Raw genomic sequence first — 21,372 nt, 5'->3', positions numbered from 1 at the left:
GATGATCAGATGTATTTATTAAATTTAATAATTGTACATAGGGACACAGTGTATTACATGTGGTTGCTTAATAAATAATGTTTAATAATTATTGAAACATTTTCAGATGTCCTTAGTTATCAGATATCCTTAGTTATTTTTTATTTTACTTTGGAGTTTGAGTCTTTGAATCAGTGACTATAAACTCAAGCAATGGACTAGTTGCATATATAGTGAAAGACTTTCTGTCTATTTTTATACTTTGCCTATTTCCTTTTTCTTTTTTTCTTTTTTTTTTAAGATTTTATTTACTTATGAGAGAGAAGAGAAAGAGGGAGAGCACGGGGTGGGGGGAGGAAAAGCAGAGGGAAAGGGACAAGCAGACTCTGTGCTGAGTGCTGAGTGCTGAGCTCTGAGCCTGATGTGGGGCTCGATCTTAGGACCCTGAGTTCATGACCTGAGCCAAAATCAGAAGTCAGATAGTTAAATGACTGAGCCACCCAGGTGCCCCTATTTCTTTTTTAAGATTTTATTTATTTAATTGACAGGCAGAGATCACAAGTAGGCAGAGAGGCAGGCAGAGAGAGAGGAGGAAGCAGGCTCCCCGCCAAGCAGGGAGCCTGACACGGGACTCGATCCCAGAACCTCGAGATCATGACCCGAGCCGAAGGCAGAGGCTTTAACCCACTGAGCCACCCAAGCACCCCAGGTGCCCCTATTTTTAAAAAAAGGAAAATCACTCCTGGTATAAATGGACTTGATTATCAGCAAGCTGCAATGTCGACATGCTACAGCTCTAGGAAATTATTCCATTCAAAATAAACCCATGTAAGATTGTTCTCCAAAATAGCTATTATAAAACTCAAGAATTTTTAAATGACATTGTGACATTTGATATTAATTCTGTGTCATATATTCTTTCATTAACTGAACTCCTGTAAAAAATCTACCTCTCTCATAGCTCATATATGAAATGATTTTTAAATGACATTGTGACATTTGATATTAATTCTGTGTCATATATTCTTTCATTAACTGAACTCCTGTAAAAAATCTACCTCTCTCATAGCTCATATATGAAATGATTGATTTATTTGACTGTTAGAATTTTGAAGTTTATATAGTGAAAGACATCATATATAAAAGCACAAAGAAAGGTAACAAACTAAAAGAATATATTCACAACATGTAAAAGGGAGATATTATGAATATGAGAAGAATGCTTTTAAATCAATTCAGAAGAAAAGAACCCAAAAGAAAAACGGATAAAGGGTAAAAGAAAAAAGCATTTCTTAGAAATTGAAGTAAGAATAGTCAGTAAACTGGGGCACGTGGGTGGATTAGTGGGTTAAGCACCTGCCTTCGGCTCAGGTCATGATCCCAGCTCCTGGGATAGAGTCCCGTGTAGGGCTTCCTGTTCAGTGGGGAGTCTGCTTGTCCCTCTCCCTCTGCCCCTCCCCCTGCTCATGCTCGCTCTCTGTCTCTCTTTTTGCCAAATAAATAAATAAAACCTTAAAAAATAAAGAACAAAAACCAAAAAACAACATTTAAAAGAAAAGATTAGCCAGTAAACTCATGGACAGATGCTAGCAATCATAGAATGTAATTTCCAATGATGACATAATATTTCATAATATTAGATTTGGAAAAAGTTAAAAAATTAAAAAGTCTGATAATATTGAATAAGAAATAGGGACTCTCATACTGTCTGTACTTGGGATTACAATTCCTACAACCTTTTCAGAGCACAGTTTGATGATATTTCGTATGGATGAAAAGGCATATGTGTTATGACAGAGCACTTCTGCTTTTAGATACATACCGTGTTTATACTAAACCTCCTTGCCTCTGCACAAGGAAATATATACAGGATCTTCATTGCACCATTGTTGACAAAAGCACAACGCTGGGAAAAAATTAAATACTTGTCAAAAGAGATAGCTTCAAAAGTACCGGCATTTTGGGCTGGATACACATTTGTTACAGGGAGCTCTTCAGTCTTCTATGCCTTGTGAGATGATACACCAGCATCATGGCTTCTACCCACTAGATACCAAAGGCAGACCCTCCCAGTTATGACAACCAAAAATGTCCTCAGACATTCCCCAAAGTCCCCAAATGGTGTGCGAGAAGGCAAAATTGCCTCAGTTGAGTGCTTACAACCTTAAGGGGTCCTTTTCTTAACCTCTGCAAGAATGAACTGTTGCCACTTTTTTCTGAGTGTTTTCTAACGGGTTTCTAGATTTGGCCAAGTTTGAGGAAAACCTACCTCTACCTATTAATTAAAAAACAAAAAACAAAAAACACAAGTCGTCTTACTTTACTGTTGTTTCAAAGCTTTGTCAAATATTCCTCAAATGTCTTGTCAAGTGTCAAGAACTTAGTGTGATCAATAGTACTTTTATCATAAGATTTAATGAAAAGTCTGGGATTCTAAGATCTCACATCCCTGATTATTGTCTTTTAGGAGAGTCCGAGAAAGAGAAATTTCAATATGGGGAAGAGCAAAGACACTGGATAGAATGTGAATAATCTGAGATCAAAATCCTCATATTTAGAAAAAAATTATAAAGCCAGAATAAACAAGGGACCTAACTATGAGCAGCTGTAGTTGTTTAGGAAGTGCTTTATTTTGATTTTAATTCTCCAATTAAATCCTAAACTCTTTGAACATTGAGACTCTGTCATGTATTTCTTAGAATGAAAATAAAGAACATACTTTGTTCTATTAGGGATTAGGGATTCTTAGTAGGCATTGTGTGTTGTGTGTTGAATCTTATTCTTTTTTTTTTTTTTTTTAAGATTTTATTTATTTCTTTGACACACAGAGATCACAAGTAGGCAGAGAGGCAGGCAGAGAGAGAGGAGGAAGCAGGCTCCCCGCCAAGCAGAGAGCCCGATGCGGGACTCGATCCCAGGACCCTGGGATCATGACCTGAGCCGAAGGCAGAGGTTTTAACCCACTGAGCCACTCAGGTGCCCCTTGAATCTTATTCTTGAAGCTAAAAACCCAGGTACTGTGTTAACAAGCAAACGTGTAAATCCAGGCTCACATATTAAAGAGGCAAAATGGGCCCAGGGTGGCTCAGTTAGTTAAGCGGCTGCCTTCGGCTCAGGTCATGATCCCAGAGTCCTGGGATCGAGCCCGCATCAGGTTCCCAGCTCAGCAGAGAGCCTGCTTCTCTCTCTCCTTCTGCTTGCTGCTTTGTCTCCGTGTGTTCTCTCTGTATCTCTCTGTCAAATAAATAAGTGAAATCTTAAAAAAAAAATAATAAAGTGGCAAAATAGAAATCGTGTTGTCCAAAACTGGTAGGAAAACAGGCCCATAACCACAGCTTCCACAAAAGCCACAACAGGTGGCTGCTTATCCCAAGAATTAGCTACAGGAGAGCAGGGACAGGTGCTCCCTTTGGGATGTGCACTGGACCGCAGGGTGAGAAATCGACAGTCTGGCTCATTTGGAAGCAAGGCTTTTCCCCATTGCTTTGGCTAAAGTGTGTGTTTTGTTTCTCGTCTCTCCCCAGTTTATTTGAAGAAGAGATAATGTCTTATGTGCCTCCACATGCCTTACTGCACCCCAGCTACTGTCAGTCCCCACGTGGCTCCCCCGTGTCATCTCCCCAGAACTCACCAGGTAAGGCCGCCTGTTGTGCCCAGTGAGTCCTCTGAGAAGCGTACCCTAAGACCAGATGTTTTATCCTTCGTAAAGGACGCTAAAGGAGCACTTGGGTACGTCATCAGTGTGGGCACGGGTACATGTTCTACGGCACTTAAAACTGGTTTGTCCCCATGACCATTCATTTGGACAGGAAGATAATGACTTTCCAGAAAAAGAGGATAAATGTTAGCAGTGTGATATCCTCAGATGCAGGATTTGCTTTCCATTATGTTACGTAGTGTCTGATCTATCCTGGAAAGTATTAGGACACAAAATACTATGTTAGCTTTTGGACTAAAACAAGTTTTGGTTCGGAGACAGATTCAAATAAAAAGAAATGTCTACTTTCCAGAAATAATACAGAATTAAAAGTAGTTTAATGGAGTTCGATAGGTTTTTCCTGCAGTAATGACTAACTACATTAGATAGGAAGACTAGAGACACAGAGGCAGCTAAAACATGTTGACAGATAAACTAAAATATTTAAGTTCAAAATCTTTTTGAAAGACATTTGGTGTGAATGAAGGTGTGAGTGGATGTATGGATGAAGAAATGATAGAAAATGCAGCTTAGGAAGTACGTTTTTTAAAAAGAAAATAGTTATAACGTTGACAGAGCATTAGCTATGTATTATTTACGCTTTAATAGCTATCAGAATTTAAAACTGTTTTAATAGAAATCTAAGCGCTATTATGCATCACTCAAGGCTGCTCTGTAGTCTTTGATGTATGACTTGTTTTCACAAATCCTATGTTAATGAAGCTAAAGCCTAATTGAATACCACAAACAGGAAAAGGTCTATTAATTTGTTCTTTTAACAGAGATTTATTGAGCATTCAACTCTGATCCAAGCACTGAGTTAGACTCCAGTGCTGCAATGATGAATAATGCAGTCTCTGCCTTTGAAGGATTCATGGTGGGACAATGAGTCAGCAAATGACTCTGTAAAGCCGTGAGGTTGGTTCTGTAAGGAGAGGTATGGGAACTCCGATTTGGGAACTGTTCTTCCTTCAAGATCGGCAGTGGGTGTTTGGGGATAAAGAAAACAGACACGGTGGGAGCCTTGAAGGATGACGAAGATGGGCCGGAGCAAGAAGGGTGTCCTCAGCGAGCGAGCGGTATGACCTCGGCCTCAGAAGTGTGAGAGAAGTTTAGGGCCAATTAATAGCTACGAGCAAGAGCAAGTTCTCAAAGCTCAGGTTGGAAAGATAGGCTAGGGCTGCTTGGTCGTTGAAGCCTTAGTTTGTCGTCCATATGGAGCCACGGAAACTTTGCAAACAGAAGAATATCCTGTTTTCCAAGGAACAGTTCAGTGGCAATAGGGACGATGGTTTAGAAGACGAGATAATGGAGTCCGAGAAACGGCTTGGGAGGCTGTTGTGTTAATACAGGTGTTGTGTTAACGCAGGTTAATACTAGGACCTGCTGAAGGGCTGGACTAGAAGTGTTGGAGAAACAGGAATTAGTTCAAAGGATACGTAGGATATAGAGACTCAGGACTCTGAGTCCAAGTAGGGAAGATTCTGAGGTCAAGGCAGATTCTGAGGTCCCCAACACCTAGACTACCAGGCAGATGGCAACACCATTTACCAGGGAAGGAAAAAGATTAGACTGAAAAGGAGGGGTTGGAGGAGTTTAGTTTTGAGCATGGTTTGTTGAGGACTCTCTGAACCATCCAACTAGAGATACCGAAGACAAATGGAAAAGACAGTCATGGAGCTCAGGAGAGGCTGGTGGCTCAGCATATAGGTATGCTGGTAGCAGTTGAAACCCAGGGCAGATTGGAGGAACCAGGGAGGACAAGCCCATGGAAAGAAGAGAAAACAGAGGATGGTAACATGAGGAACTCCAGTATTTCAGGGACGGGCTGAGAAAGAGGAGCCAATCAAGCAAAGCGGGCCAGTGGATTTTGGAAGAGAATCAGGAAGGTCTTTTCAGGGAAGCCAGGCTTCAAGGAGTAGAGAGTGGGCCAAATCCTCAAAGCATTCAAGAAGGATGAGTCCTGGGAAGAGGCCACTGGATCTGAAAATCACGAAGTTATAAATGGCCTTTTCTAGAGAAGTTTCTATGAGATAAGAGGTTATAAACTAGAATGTGACCACTTGCAGAGTGATACAGGATGTGAAAGTAGAAGCCAGAAGTGTAGAATATTCTTTTTAGGAAGTATGGGGATGAAAAGGAAGGAAACTTGGACAGTATTTAGAAGGAGAAGATGGGTTAAGGAAGAGGTTTCAGGATAGGGAAATTGAGCCTGTGTGTGTGTACAGAGGTCAGAAGACGTGGGTGGAAGGAAACTAGTTTGTCGAAGCAGCAAACCACAGACCCATGGAAAGGCAGGACACTGGAGACAGAAGTGAAGGTCAACTTTGGAACAAAGCAGGGACACATATTTTGATGATCCAGGATGAAAAGAAATAAATATATGACACTTCAGCTAAGTTTCAAGATGTATTAGTGGAAATTAGTGGAATTTGGAGGCGGCCTCAGTCGTTACCAACGGTCTGTGTCTCTGGGCAGTTGACCTCCTTCCCTGAACTTCAATGTGATTTTCTGTAAAATGGAAATAAGAGCAATCACCTCCCACGGACTCTTGGGGGAGAACGCTTGCCTGCTGCTTGCAGCACAACAAGCATCCGATAAGTATTAATTTATCCCTTTTTTCTTTCTTTCTGGAAATCTGATCCTGAGAAGTATAGTTTGTCAATGTTCAAGCATTAATAACCAAAAAATGGGAAGTCATTTCTCCCTGATTTGCAGAAGCTCCTGCCTAAATATTTAATCATTCTGTCTGGTCTTTATCTTAGTTACATCCTATGATGAAGTTCAAATGGGTTATTCCTTTACCTGATGCTTTGTGGTTAAAGGAATGAAGCCTTGTGGATTTTTGCTCATTTCAGTCAAGGCTGTCCTTCCTGGGGCTTTTCTTTTTCTTTTTTGTCCCTCCCCAAGAAAGAGGTAGATTAACAGGTTCTGTCCCTTTCCAAGCCCTACAAAAACATGTGCTCCTGGGGACTGGCTAATCATTCTTTGAGACTATAGGAACATTTTAAAAGGTGACTAATCATTTAGCATCACAAAGGAACATGAGTAATCTCTGATGGTAGTAAAATGCATCCTGGAAGCACATTTAGAGTCCAACATTTTCCAAAGAGATGTAGAACCCAAATATATCTAAATTGCTAGCAGCGTTTGTGGTGGTTTTAATTTACAGGGAGAATCATCTCCACATTTTTGGCCTATTCAATTTCAGGGGCTCTATTTGATCTTGAAATTGGGATGAACTGCCTGATACCAATGGAAGTTATTGTAACTGATTCCACATGATCTTACAAGGCCAAGACTAGCTAAAGTCATTTGCCCTGTGGAGTGACCTTCTGATTCTTGGAGTACGAAAGCATCTCCTTCAACCACTTTCCTGAAGCTTTTTTGTGAAAAGCATTTTGGATGTTTTAAAGTGGTCTATTCTTCCTTCTTGTGACTAGAATTTCATCCCTTTTAGTGGTATGAGCATAATACTGTGAAAATTATGACAGTAACAAATTCGAATGATCTTTCAGAATGCCTTGGGATCGGTAAACTTTCCATACTTTTCCTTATTTGAGCACATTTACTTTTTCAAGTGCAGTGGAGAGAGGGGCTTTGGAAACTCTGACTTGCTGCATTTTGCAGCTGTTAGAAAGCTCACCTAAAATTGGTCAAAATTTTGGAATGTGAAGGTTTGTTTTTCTAGGGCCGTTATAATGCCAATCCTGACCTTAGCTGTGCCAGACGGGGAAAATCTCTCCAAACACCATATAGTTCTTATGCCAAATATGGGACCCAGAAGTTTATTTAAGGACCTTTTGTAAGTCCACATTTCTAGGAATTTAAATGCAGTAACACTTAATTTATCTAATATTATTGGAGATGTGCTCACATATGTGAATTTTCCATGTAACCAAAGCTATGACTAAGTGTCAGAGAATTTAACCCACCATTGACTGAACTCTTTCACAAATACGTGATCTTTCTCCCTGCTTTCCTATACACAGTGCATTAAAGGTGTTTCAGGTTTGGGGGATCATCGTACAGAGCTGTTACAGCTTGACTAAAACTGGACTATCTGGAAGCTAGGCGGGCACCAGGTCACACGCAACAGGGTTAAACAGACCAGAGAGCACTGAAGAGCCATGTGGTTCTTCGCTGAAAGTCGTCTTGAGGCATGGGATATGCACAGTGAGACCCCGTAGGGCCCTCTTTCTCTCCCTTTCTCCCCTGAAAGTCAGCATCGTGGCTGCTGCTTTTCTCATCTCCTGCTCTTTTGTCTTTCTGTCTCTCTTTTCCTCCCGTCTTTGCACACTTCCCCCATCTTGCCCACCGTCCCTGAAGTAGCTTCATGCGGTTGACCCTTGAACACTGCGGAGGCCAAGGGCGCCAACCCCCCGTGAGGTAAAAAACCTGCATATGACTTCTGACTCCTCCAAAACTCAACCACTGCCAGCTGACTGTTCCCAGGAAACTTACCCACCACATGAACAGTCAGTTAGGTCCATACAAACGTTTCGTATGTTGCATGTATTTCATACTGCATTCTTACAATAAAGCAAGCTAGAGAAAATGTTATGAAGAAAATCATAAGGAAGAGAAAATACTACACTTCTGTACTGTATTTATTAAAAGAAAATGCACATCTAAGTGCAGCCATGCAGTTGAAACCGTGTTGTTCAAGGATCAACTGCACTTGTGTTTAGAAAAAGTGTTACTTCTCTTTGCTCAGCCCCACAAAGATGAACTAGGAAGCAAACAGTGCAGATGGAGGATGTCCCTGGGTGGGTGGAGATGGGGAAGCTGTGATTGCAGAGACTGAAAGACGGCCAAATACTGCCTGTGCCATGATATACGGATGTTTTTAAATTTTATTGTTGTTGTTAGGCTCCCTTGTCCGTCCATCCCTAAGGCTGCAAGAGAATGCCCGTCACTGGTGTGCCTTGCAGTTTCCCCCTTTAATATATTGCTTCTGATTTGCAAGGTCTAAAAAATCAGCTTATTAAGTTGGTTTTTAAAAAATAAATGGTGTGTAAATGAGGGGTGCCTGGGTGACTCATTTGGTTATTTCCTCCTTTCAGCTCAGGTCATGATCTTGGGGTCCAGGGATGGAGTCCCGCATCAGGCTCTTTGCTCAATGGGGAGTCTGCTTCTCCCTCTTCCTCTTCCCCTCCCCCTGTTCATGCTCTCTCTCTGTCAAGTAAATAAATAAAAGCTTAAAAAAAAAAATAAACAGTGTGTAAATGGAAACATCAGCAAGCTCAAAACAGTGACCTAGAGCCTTTCACTACTCTTAGAGAATAAGGCACAAATGCAAAAACTTTGGTAATTGTGCTTTGGGTCAGCCATTGTGGAGGTGTTTCTTTCCCCTTAATTTTAATTATTGAGCTATGTTCCAGAAGACCGAGTCTTCCAGAAATTATTATAATGCTTGATGGTTTGTTCACTAACAGGGAATTATTTTTAAAAAATAATAATTTTTTAAAAAAGTTGTAGAGACGATTTTTAGAAAGTGAACCAAAGTAGGCTTCTGAGCTACCCCAGTCAGAGGCCAGAGCCATGCTGGATTAGGCCAAACTCCATCCCACCCAAAGCAGAGTGAGGGCCAGTCACCAAAGCCATCTCAGATCTAGAATCCAAAACACCCAGACTTCCTAGTGATTTGATGCCAGAATATTTCTCCTATGCCCTGAAGCATTTTGTCAGGTAGAATTCTTTAGTTTGTATATGATTATACAATTTCATAATGATAAATGGAAACAATATCCTACTATTATCATACTTCAGGTCTGCCTAGCAATGATAAAGGAAAAAACCTAATATCTGTTACTAAAAATTTTCCTGCGAATAATTAACATAATGCTGACCACCCATGAAGTCAGCCATTTATTTGATTACTTCCTAAATGTAACACGGACTATTTTGTATCTGACTTCCTTTTTTTCTTTTTTTTAGAAGATTTTATTTATTTGATAGAGATCACAGGTAGGCAGAGAGGCAGGCAGAGAGAGAGAGAGAGGAAGGGAAGCAGGCTCCCTGCTGAGCAAAGAGCCTGATCCAGGGCTTGATCCCAGGACCCTGAGATCACGACCCAAGCTGAAGGCAGAGGCTTAACCCACTGAGCCACCCAGGCGCCCCGACTTCCTTTTTTTAAGACCATAAGGTTACTCTCTCTATAGCAGTATCCTAAAACTTTACTTTTAGTTAGGGTTCCCATACAGTGCTATTAGTTCAATCTTCCAAGGTCATTTTTTATTTCTAAAGTGGAAGTAACAGCATTCTTGCCGTGGAATTTCTTGGCAGGGCACCCGACTTGCATTACGAACTTGACAAGGGCCAACAGCATAATTTATTGTAATTTTTAAACCATGAAGTAATGTGTAAATGATTTTTTTTATAATAGAACTATTAGCAAAAGAATTTTTGCATCTAACAATTTCTGTCTCCAGAGTTTCTGTAATTGGATCTCTTCTGTAATTGAACCTAGAGCATAAATGGAATCGGAGCTAGTTTATATTAGGTGTCCATATTGATAATGATGGAATGAATTGTGGCATTTCCCACATCCTTTTAAGCATCTCAAATTATACAGCAATGGTATATATGCTTTTTTTTAAGCAATCAACTTTAGAGTCCTGAAAGATTTTCATTCAGTCTTTTGTTTTTCTTTTTTCTCTTCCCTATTAATAATCACCCTCTTGAAAGCTGACTCATGACGGTGGCTTTCTGAGCTATCTAGGTTTACTAGCTTACAGGTTTCTCAGGCTGTAGGACCAACAGCCTGAATCTGCCACACTTGAGTGGCCCTGTGCTATGCTGCCCCGTCCCTTAGCTGTCCAAGAGTGAGATCACGATCCTTCATGTTGCAAATGATGCCTTTCAAATACAGGGGAAGCATTGCCTCTGTGTCGGTCTCTGGATGTTCTCCAGATGTTTCATTGGTTGCATTTGCCCTTCCTGTAGGGGATGATGGTTCTCAACCTTGACTGCATATTGGATTCATCTGGAGAGCTGCATAAAACTCTTATGCCTGCGTCCCGCCCCACAGATTCTGATGTAATATGTCTTGGGTGTGACCTGAACATTGGGATTTTTTAGAGCTTCTTAAGTCAGTGAGGATTGAGAACCCACTGCGTAAGAGGGTTCTGTATCCTAGAGCTTTTAAGGTCAAGTTTATTTGTTTCCATTATGACGTAGATCTTAGGTCTTTGGGTAAAAGATTCATAAACATGCAGACAGCTCTCTAGACATATCATTGATTGGTAGCTGATTTTATTAAAATCCATTCTTAATACCCCAACACATTTCCCCATGTCTTTAGTAATCACCTCTCTGCAGATAATGTCAGAAACAGCTAACTCACAAAGCATCCTGCTGCCCGAACTCGTTCAGTGCACAGATGTGGTCCTCATCTCTCACCAGAACCCCAGGACTGTGATTTCAAGTGCCGGGGAAGGAGATCCACCTGAACGGCTCTCGTCTCCAGCACAGTCTGTAGAAAGCTTCACGTGCCCCGTCCACCAGCCTCTCCCACCCTGCTCGTAGGGTCCCATAGTCCCGGCTCAGGTCCCAGCTCCCACGCACCGGCACGTGATGTCAGTTTCCTTAGTCACCGAGTGGCGGTGCCGGCGAGGAGCATCATGCCGGCTTCGTAGGGTTCCCAGGATCCTGTCTGGAAAGCGCATGACTCTGTGCGCACCGCAGGCGCTTCACAAATGGCAGCGGCTGCTGCTGTGTAAAGCTCGATGCTGCAGTCGGAGCTTCCCATGTCTCTTCCCTTACTCTTACTTACTGTCTGTTGGCAGCTCTTATTTCACGTTGCGCGCGCTTCTCCGAGTCACCGCAGTCCCCTCAGGCCTGCAGGGCTGCCCCGACTCCGACTCCCGGCCAGGTCGCCACCCCGCAAAACGCCTCCTCTCCTTCCCGCCCTGAATCCACCCAACACACGCTGAAAACCCCTGCTTTGAAAAACACCATGGGTTTGTAACTGCCTCACTCAGGATCCTCTAACGTCTTCCCACGGCTCACCGCCCCATACTCAAACTCCTTAGCTGGGTTTTTTAAAATTCTTCACATAATTTGGCTCCAACCCTCTGAGGAAACTTCCCAGTGACTCCGCAGCACTCCCCTGTGCTCTGGGTCAGTCTCCTGGGGCCTTCCAGACAAGCCTGCAGGGCTTCTCCCAGCCTGCACTGCCCTGCCCCGTGTAAGATGCAGATCCTCCTCTGTTTACAAGGCCTGGCCCCATAAAGCCCTATCCTTGGGGCCTTTTCCATCTTGATCTCTACTTATCCTCATTTGCCATGACTTTTCTGGAACACTGATCCCAAATGCAAAGACCGAGGGGGGCCAAGCCGTTGGTATCATTGAGTGGTTGTGGCACATACTTCATTTAATGGAACAGCTGCCCAATGTGGCCCTAAGGAAAGTGCAGGCCAGCTGTTGCAAGAGCTCCCATGAGATCTTCAAGAGAAAATCTGTTTTGTTTTTTACTTGAAATCTCCTAATTTTTAAATGTTGGAATTTAATTTAAAATCTTTAAAAACAATTGTATGCCAAGCAAAATAGGTCATCAGGGCTGGGTACAGCCCAAGTCTATGTGGTTTTGTCCCCTGTGCTTTATAGTTAGTCCACCTCCTAGTTTAGGACTTAATTATCTATCTGATTGTTTGATTTGTTTTATTTCTGTCTTCGCAACCAAAATATCCATTTCAGCAGTCCTGCCTTACTCATTTTGAGCATACGTTGCTGACTCTGACACAGTGTTAGCAATGAACAGTAATCACTTAGTTGACTCATTAAAGAAATATTTAATGAGCTTATGTGGTATGTAATGCACAAGACTTCACAATTTCTGTTTTCCAGTCCCATTCATTGTGTTGCAAAATATTTCATGGAAATGTGCAGTGTTTTTGTCATGGTTCTGCATCTGATTCCCATATTTATCATCCATTTTTTGTCCCAGTTTGTTGGTTAGTCACCCTGTGATACAAAGCTAGACTTTTCTGCAGAAAGAGGAACAAACTGTGTTACTTTTACATGTTATTAATGAAATCTACCATTGGATGACATATGAAACATCTTTAGATTATCTGCGGATGATCCTAGCGCTTGGTACATATTAAAAGTGAACAAATCGCACTATTTATTCTTTGTGAAGCCAAGAAGCATGTGAGTCTACAGTTATGCCAGAATTATCTGTTTATATCAAGATTATCCTACCCTACAATCGAAAATGTATGTGATTATAAGTCTGAAATAATTCTTATAGTGCATATCTAAGAATCATTTTGTACATTTTGTCCATTTTCACGGGGCAGAGTCTGGAAAGGCACTGTTCTTGGTTTATACACCACATACTTTCACATTGTAACTTCCTATCTAATTGCCGTGATATCATCTCAGCAGCAAGCAGAGGGAGATATTTCACCCTGAACAGTTACCATTAGACATGAGTCATTCTGTTTGACTCCTATGACTTGGGACTGAAAAGGGAAACACATTTGACACCCATGGGCACCATTGTAACTATGCAGACAGGATTGTTGTTCTCAACCAAAATGCCATACAGCAATATGTAAGACTTGGGGTCAGCTCTGCTAGAACCTCCGACGTGGGGAGGTGAAAAGCGAAGCCGCTGAATTAATTGTGTCCTTTCCCTTGTCGCCTGTGGCCTCAGCCCCCGGCAGTATTTTGTCACGGTGATGTGTCGAACAGCGGGACATTGCACAGACCCAGACCTTCTCTTTTTGTGGTTTGCCGCAGGTACTCAGCGTGCCAATGCCCGCGCCCCAGCCCCTTATAAGCGAGACTTTGAAGCCAAACTAAGGAACTTTTACAGGAAGTTAGAGACAAAAGGATATGGACAAGGCCCAGGGAAATTAAAGTAAGTCAAAATACAGACCTCAGGACTGGGTGACGGTGAGGAGATGGGATGCCGTCGGGAACGTAGAACGGATTGTAATTTGGGATCACAGCCTTTGTTTTAGCCGCTGTAATTACTGTGGCATGTGGCAATTACAGGCTCATCTATGACAGAGTTCTGGAATTAAGCACCATTCAGCTTAAGGTTTTAAAACAAACACCATGTTCCCTGTAAAAATATAGGCAAAATAAAAAGCTAATTTGTTTCTCCTGAAAAGTGCCTCTCTGTTCACTTACAGTGTTATTTGTTAGATAAAAAGCTGGCACGGTGTCCTCTACGGCGCAACACTGTCTCCTGACCTGACCTGAGTGTGGGAACACTGCTCAGCTCTGTTTTATTCCGTGGAATAAGCTTCACTTGTCCAAAGAACTATGTCATGACTGTTTCTGCCTTTCTTTACCCAACTTTAACGAGGAAATTTAAACATCATCCTGTTATCTGGCCTAGAATTGTTTTCATTCCCTACTTCCCTATCCTTCCTTTATCCCCGCCTCCACCCCTGCCTCATGTACCCCCTAGAGATCCCTGTGCCCCCTGAGAGAGGTCAGGGGAGGAAGGGTCTCCACAGCCACACTGCCATGACGCCGGGGGTCTGCAAAGAGGTCCAGGGGTGGTCCCACGGCTTCCCAGCTCAGGGCTCCCCCGCAGAGGGGTTGGCTCAAGTGTATTCTCAGGTCCCGGTTTCCTTACCCTTCAACACACGTCGGCCTGCCCAAGCACCCACCTCTGCGAGCTTTGCCTGTCTCACCCTTCACTTAAGAAGGTCTGGAGGGGCGCCTGGGTGGCTCAGTCGGTTAAACATCTGACTCTTCATTTCAGCTCAGGCCTTGATCTCAGGGTCATGAGTCCAAACGCCACACTGAACTCCATGCCTAGGCAGGAAGACTACTTAAAAACAAACAAAAAAGGAGATCAGAAGCTCAGCTTTCCCTGTGTCCAGCCTCCCTATCATTTCCCTTTCCATGACTATTTGCACTGAAGGCAGATGTTAGCCGCTTCAGGATGACTTTCATTATGATCATCACAAGTGGATTAATGGGCCACAAGTATCATTCATTTGTAGCTGTCACTTGGGGAATCTCAGATTCACTTAATTTAAAAATTAAATTAAGCACAGGCATAAACCTGACAGCTTTGGAGAACATGGGGAGGTTTGGTTTGTTGTTTTTCCTTTTTTTCCCCTCTCCTGGTGCACACAGTCATCTCTGTGCATACTTAGTAATTGAATTCCTTGTCTAGGTGCATTCACGCTTAAAACATGACCTCATCGGGTTGTCCTTCCTTAGTAAACAAAAGTTTTGTGTTTGTATTGTTTTAAAATCGTCTTCCTTCGGGGATAAATTCTTTTGACCATTCAGAAAGAGCTGGGGACTTGTTTTTATATGTTGTAGGTGGGGTGCTTTGCTCACCAACATTTCACTTAAGGTAATTTTTGCTTCTGCTGTTAAGAGTTCAAGACAAATACGCATTATTGCAGCCAGAAGTGTATTAAGTTGCTCCCCTTTCCCCCGGTTAACCATGGTAAATGAGAAGGGGATCAAAAGTGCCCAGTTCTAGAAAGATAAGGATTAGGAAATAATCTGTTTTTCACATTGTCTTTTTATGGACAGGTTAATTATCAGAAGAGATCACTTACTGGAAGATGCTTTTAATCAGATCATGGGCTACTCCAGAAAAGACTTGCAGAGAAATAAGCTATACGTCACATTTGTCGGGGAGGAAGGGTGAGTAGAACAGAAGAGCGGCATGTGGAGCTCGGGCTGGGCTGCGGAGGCCTGTGTCACCACATGGTCATGGTCGCTGCGGCTGCCTGAGACAGGAAACCACGCTGGCAGGAAATGCCATTCTCAGACGCATAAACCTCTCAACTTTTTTTTTTTTCTTTTCTTTCTTTCTTTTTTCTTTTCCTTTTTTTAATGGCTTTCTCTGTTTTTTAAATCATTTGACAGAGAAATTATTTGGTAAATACTCATAACTATAGCTCATTTTTGAGAGCAGAAGTTTGGTTAGGTTTCTTCTCTCTACATCTCCTTCTTAAAGGGGAAAAAGTGGGGCATTGAGGGAAAAAACAAGGGTTGAATTCTAATGTCTGTGATGGTTTTATCTGTGCTGGGTGTGAGTAGAACAGCCTTCACCTGTTAAATAACCTCCGTATTGGAATCAAGTTAGAATCCTGCTCTGCTACCAGGAAGCTTCTACAGCAGTAATTCCTGGGCCTCGGTTCTTATTTCTCTGTTGCCAGCTTTTCTCTTTTTTTGGTGGGGGACAGCAACATGCCTACCAAAATAACAGCCTGCCCTAGACCAGCATCTCTGGCTTTCTGCGAGTCTTCCATGAGTGCACTCGTGGAGATAAGGGTTCAGGAATGAAGGAGCGAAGAATCCTACACGCTTTTTACTGCATCTGAATAAACACAGCCATGCTCATATGACTCTTGGGAAGGTGACAGCTCTCCTCTTGTCCAGACCCCTCCTCCTTGCTCATTTCAGGTCTAAGTTTCGAGTCTCAGCACCTCCTTCGTAACCCAGCCATCAGTACAGCAAATTTAAAAAGTACTACATGATGGCCTGAACTCTGGTTGTCTTATTGACTCTTAATTTGGATCATTTTAAAGCTACCCTTCTCGGTCCTGCCTTGGAATGAAGTATATTAGATTATAGACTCTTAGGACTAACATCCAACAAATGCAGCCGTTCAGCATATGGTTACTTTGAAGGCTCCCAAGTAAAAGTAATTTGCAGGTGCTAATGGAACTAGATAGCAGTAAAATCAGGACTCAGATCTGGGCCTTTCATCCGGGGCTCTTGGGCCAGCACTGGATAGAGGCAAAATTGTTGAACTCTGGTCTTGCAGAACTTTTTCCTACCCAAGGATCTTGAATATTCCAGCGGACTGATAACCCCTGCTCTCATCACATATTCTGCGTGTAATGTCCCAGCTGGGCCTAGCTGAAAGTAAAATGTTATATGGGAAAACAGTACTGGGTGACAGAATTGGACAGAAGCTTGCCTGAGACTTGTTTTGGTTAGTGAAGGGCCGCAGTGGGCTTCTAGCTTATGCTAGCTTATGCTACTGATGCAGGTGTACAACTGAAAATGAAGGCAGATGTTTTAAGCCAAGTCATAGGTGTGCGTGGAATTCCAAACATTTGCTTACGTAACCAGTCTCATTTGGATGGGAATACTTTTCCTCCCCCAGAGCTCCAGCTGCTCTTCTTCTGTTTTGGACCATAGTTTGTTGAGATCTTAGAGACGTAAGCAAGAGTCTTTGGAAGCCCTGGTACTTAAGTTTGAGTAGAGCAGATGCTTATCATGCTCAATCATCCTAAAGTAGTCGCCCTGTGATCTGGACTGATGGCATCTGTTCCTAGACTGAGTACGGCTTAATACCTTTATTGCTTGCCGCCAATGTCCAGACGTTGCCTGTTTCCATCACCCATCTCCTAGCTGTAACCCCAGAGGGAAAACAAGAGGGGGGCGCTTTGAATTTTGACCTCAGCCATACAGAACAGCCATAATCAAGCCCCTCTGCGTAAGGCCCTTTGAAGCTGGAGTAATAGGGTCAAGTAATTTCTGGTCTCATGGCTTTATCATGTCGATATCGTACCTAGAGATTATTAGGTTAGACTACACTTTGCTACTAAGGCATTGAGAATACATAATGCTGTTTTGCAAGAATAAAATAGCACTCTTGCTGAAAAACGGAAACCTCAAAATAATATAAAATTAAGAAGTTATTTTAGACTTTGCCACCTTCTCAAACACATTGATTCCATTGCATTAAAATTAAGGATAATGTCATTTCTTTCTGGATTGTAATAAATAGCCAAAGTGAAAATCAACTTGCATTTTTCCATGGACCTATAAATGTGGAGTTGGGAGTTTTCTGTCACTTTCCCTTCATTAATTTTAATGCTCATGAAATGTGTCCCTTTGCAAGTTCTTCATGTCTAGCCCTAGGAATGGGTATTTAAAATATATATACATCCAGTGACTAGATCTTGGTTTGTAATATCATTCTTCAATAAAAGGAACTAGGACTCCTTGGGGAAATGACTGATTCTAGGATGGAACAGGAAATATACGAGCTGGGGCTAGAAGTGTCTTATAGTGTCAGAAAATAAAGAAGTGCTCAAAATTTACACAATGATGAGGCTATGTCAGAGGGACTCAAGAGCCGATGGAAAGATCTCCCAACTGTCTGAGCAAGAAAATGATTAAAGTAAGATTGGGTTATAGTTATAACCCAAAGTATAAAATAAATACCTGTACTAATATAAATATGTGATTAAATAAATAAATGAATAAATAAAGAGAAGACCAGTCTTCTGTGCAGGAGATTTCCAAACAATTCAGCATAAATCCTCACTCTGTAATTGTGGGTTGCACATAATGGCTTTCTTCCAATAGTGCAGTTTGGGAAGGGGGAAAAGAAGCAAGTCCAGAATGGAGACACCTGACTAACTCTCAGCCAGGTGATCAAGGTTAAAGTCAGCAGTGATACATCATGCTAGGGTGTGGGCCCTTCATATGATGTGATGAAAATGGCACTTGGCCTCTAGAGTTTTTGTCCCCCAAACCCTTAATATTAGTCTATTCATGAGAAGAACAACAGATAAATCCAAATGGAGGGACATCCTCTAAGATAGCTTACTGGTACACCTTCAAACTGTCACAGTCGTCAAAAACAAGGATAAGTCTGAGAAACTGGCACAGCCAGGAGAAGCCTAAGGAAACAGGACAATTAAATGTAAACATGGTGTTTTGGATGTGATCCTGGTACAGAAAAGGGACATTAGGTATAAAATTTAAGGAAATCTAAATGAAGTATGCATTTTAGTTAATACCTTAGTATCTGTTCATTAATTATAACTAATGTACTATATACGATGTAAGATGTTAACAAGAGGGAACTGGGTATGACATATACAAGAATTCTCCATATTCTCTTTGCAACTTTTCTGTAAATAAAAAACTATTCTGAAATGAAACATTTACTGAAAGAAAGGATATAGTCAGGATTTGGGGGCGATTTAGGAAATGTTTTTCCCCGAACTTTTCTTATTTCCTTATTGGATAGTGAGTGGCTGCCCCCAGTATAATTTTGGGCACGTGTACACTTCCTTCTGCAGTGGAGGTCAGTAGAGTTATATATATAGAGAGAAACAGTTAATTTTGTGAAAAGTCCAAATTCGTAGGGGGAGTGGTGTATCTGTAGAGTAGTGTTTTGTGTTGCTGGTGTCAAGTTTATTTTCCTCTATGGGGGAATAATACTTTGCAATTCTTATTGGTACTGTCTCAGTGATTATATTCCCTACCTGTCATAATCAGGGTCTTTATTTACAATAGAGAAGTTAGGGCATAAAGGAAGGGGATTTATTTTTAAGAAAACTGTACCTGCCCGCACTCCAAGAAAGTATGAATTAGCAGATTCATAGAGACACTTCAGCTCTGCTTTTGGCTGTCTCGTTGCATAGATCTGAAACACACATAAAGATTGTTCTGAAATGGAAGAGGAGAATCAAGAGAAATATGGGAAAATTTATAGTCAGAAATTTACCAGATGACTTACAAATTCCATGTAAGGCAAAATTAATCTCAGAGTAGGGGCTCCTGGGTAGCTCAGTTGGTTAAGCGACGGCCTTCGGCTCAGATCATGATCCTGGAGTCCCGGGATCGAGTCCCGCATCGGGCTCCCAGCTCCACGGGGAGTCTGCTTCTCCCTCTGACCTTCTCCCCTCTCATGCTCTCTTTCACTCTCTTTATTTCAAATAAATAAATAAAGTCTTTAAAAAAAATCAATCTCAGATTATTGGTGAAAGATACATTCACTTTTTAGGATATACATAGAGTTGTAGAGCCTATTATTGGAAGTGTATTAGTTGATAAGTAATTATTATTTTTTGCTAAAATAGAGTTTCATGTTATGCTTGGCTCTTTACAAAAAGTAGACAGTTGCTAAGCAAACTACTGTGATTTAATGTGGTCAGAACTGGGCGTTTTGTTCTGGTCATTACATTTTCCACCCAAGTTAATCTGGTTATCTGGCCTTGCACAGTGGGAAGGGTGGCAGGTCAGCAGTGACAGAATGGCTGGAAACTGAGTCATCTCGACAAAATGTGGTGGGAAATTACATGCTGTGGCTGCCTCTCTCTGTTGGGCTTCTGTCTGCCTGGAAATTGCTTCTGTAGGAAGGAGGCCAACAGAGCACTGCATGTTCTCCAGCATATTATTTTCTTCTGAATTAAAAGCTCTAGCAACGAAAGCTCATGTGGGATCAAGACTTAGCTAGGTGGACTGTTGTGTTCTAATAAGGTGTCTTGGGCCATTAACTTCTCCGTACCCCAAACAGTGAGGACATAAGGGCCTGGATAAGGAAAGGATGTTTACACTGTGACTGCCTCGCCTCTTTGTTCCCTCCACGGCCAAATCTGTACAAGGCACCTTTCTTTAAGAAAGAATGAGTTCCTTATATGTAAGGTGCCATCTGTCGGCATCGGTCGTCTGTCTCGCAAAACCACACTTTGACTAGCGAGGGGATGGGTGCCGTCGCCTCCCCCTCTGTTCTTAAACAGATGAGCTCCTTCTGTGATATTTCTCCTGAGACACCAATCAAAGTCACGAGGAGGATGAGATCTGGAGCGGTCTGCCTGCATCTCCGCTATGAAATAACCAGCAGCTCTTTCATAGGACTGGTCTCATCCTTGCTAGAAGTTGTTTGGGGTCCTGAGTTTGACCATTTATTCCTCAAAAGTCTGTAAAGCTGCAAGTGAAACCTTATGGTCCTGCTTGTTTTCTTCCAAAAAGAGACCTTTGCAGGCTAACCTCAGTAACCCAAACCTCGCCGAAGGGCGCTACCGTATCCAGACTTTGGCTTGACATCAGCAGGTAACACTTTGTTTGTCGTATTAATTGCTTGCAAAATCCCTTACTCACCCAGCAGGCCTCCTTAAGTGGCTCAGGAACTCGGCCTTGCTGCTGTAAATGTCTGACACTGAATCAGAAGATGAGTCGGTAGGCCTCATGTGCCTGAACCAGCTATTAAGAAAGCAAAGCGTTTTCTCTCTTCCAGAAAATTTATAGGAAACGATGGTGTGACTTCCCAGCGCCTTCCTCTTCTTTCCTTCAGTGATTGACTTGCGTTGGAATACTTTGCTTTCAGTGATTTTTAGTTGAAAATGCAGAACAGGAGGCTACAACGATAAAATCATTTTAACAAGTATTGGATACTGCTGACTGCTTGGGTGCTGGCGGCCCAGCAACGAGGTGGTCGATTAAAATGCTTTATCAGCATTTCATGGGCTCAGAACTCCACCGCCACCCTAAAGACATCTGTGCTTATTCCGAAATGCCCTCAGATGCAGCTGTGGTGTGGCTACACACCCGTTGTCTGGAGTTTCTGTACTTCCGGGCCAAGCCTTTGGCTCTGGAACCAACCAAACTGGCCAAACAGGAATGTAGCATACGATCCCGTGATCTGAGACATATTAACCATTTATGTGGAAGAGGTTCCTGAGACACGGTTACAGGGAGCACATGCACGAGGTGCCCTGCCAGGACATGCCTTCCTGAAGTGGGCGGACATATGTAATTTGTAACCCACGACCCAGTCTGAGATATGCATAAGCTTTGAATTATAATCAGATCAGACTTTAAAAACAGTCTTGGCTTTACACTGGCTCTGTCAGTGCTGCTAGAGTTAAAAAAAAAAAAAAAAAAAAAGGCAGATAAAAGCCTGAGCTGTTAGAGAAGATCCATTTTCCTCCTTGAGGAACTATTATTAACTT

At 42.1% G+C, this 21,372-nt stretch overlaps 1 protein-coding gene and 1 long non-coding RNA gene across 6 annotated transcripts in view; one reads left to right on the top strand and one right to left on the bottom strand.

The window, feature by feature from the left end:
• HECW2 (HECT, C2 and WW domain containing E3 ubiquitin protein ligase 2) overlaps nt 1-21,372 on the top strand; it is a 362,339-nt gene that overhangs the window by 305,079 nt on the left and 35,888 nt on the right. For all 4 annotated transcript variants that reach the window (XM_032354248.1, XM_032354247.1, XM_032354249.1 and 1 more), the window contains 3 exons: nt 3,504-3,613; nt 13,427-13,547; nt 15,197-15,310. In XM_032354248.1, the coding sequence (XP_032210139.1) occupies nt 3,504-3,613; nt 13,427-13,547; nt 15,197-15,310 (345 nt within the window). The remainder of the gene's footprint in view (nt 1-3,503; nt 3,614-13,426; nt 13,548-15,196; nt 15,311-21,372) is intronic.
• On the bottom strand, nt 10,917-21,024 carry LOC116596994. 2 transcript variants are annotated; one of them, XR_004288415.1, is made up of 5 exons: nt 20,522-21,024; nt 18,983-19,064; nt 14,277-14,474; nt 13,566-13,754; nt 10,917-12,666 (listed from the first exon to the last, which is right to left on the bottom strand). It is a non-coding gene; the product is annotated as an uncharacterized LOC116596994 (long non-coding RNA). The 2 variants fall into 2 exon arrangements; XR_004288416.1 differs by having other exon boundaries at nt 14,277-14,471.

The sequence above is a fragment of the Mustela erminea genome, chromosome 8, assembly GCF_009829155.1.
Source record: "Mustela erminea isolate mMusErm1 chromosome 8, mMusErm1.Pri, whole genome shotgun sequence".
In the NCBI taxonomy this organism is placed as follows: Eukaryota; Metazoa; Chordata; class Mammalia; order Carnivora; family Mustelidae; genus Mustela; species Mustela erminea.
This window is presented reverse-complemented; position numbering and strand designations above follow the sequence as displayed.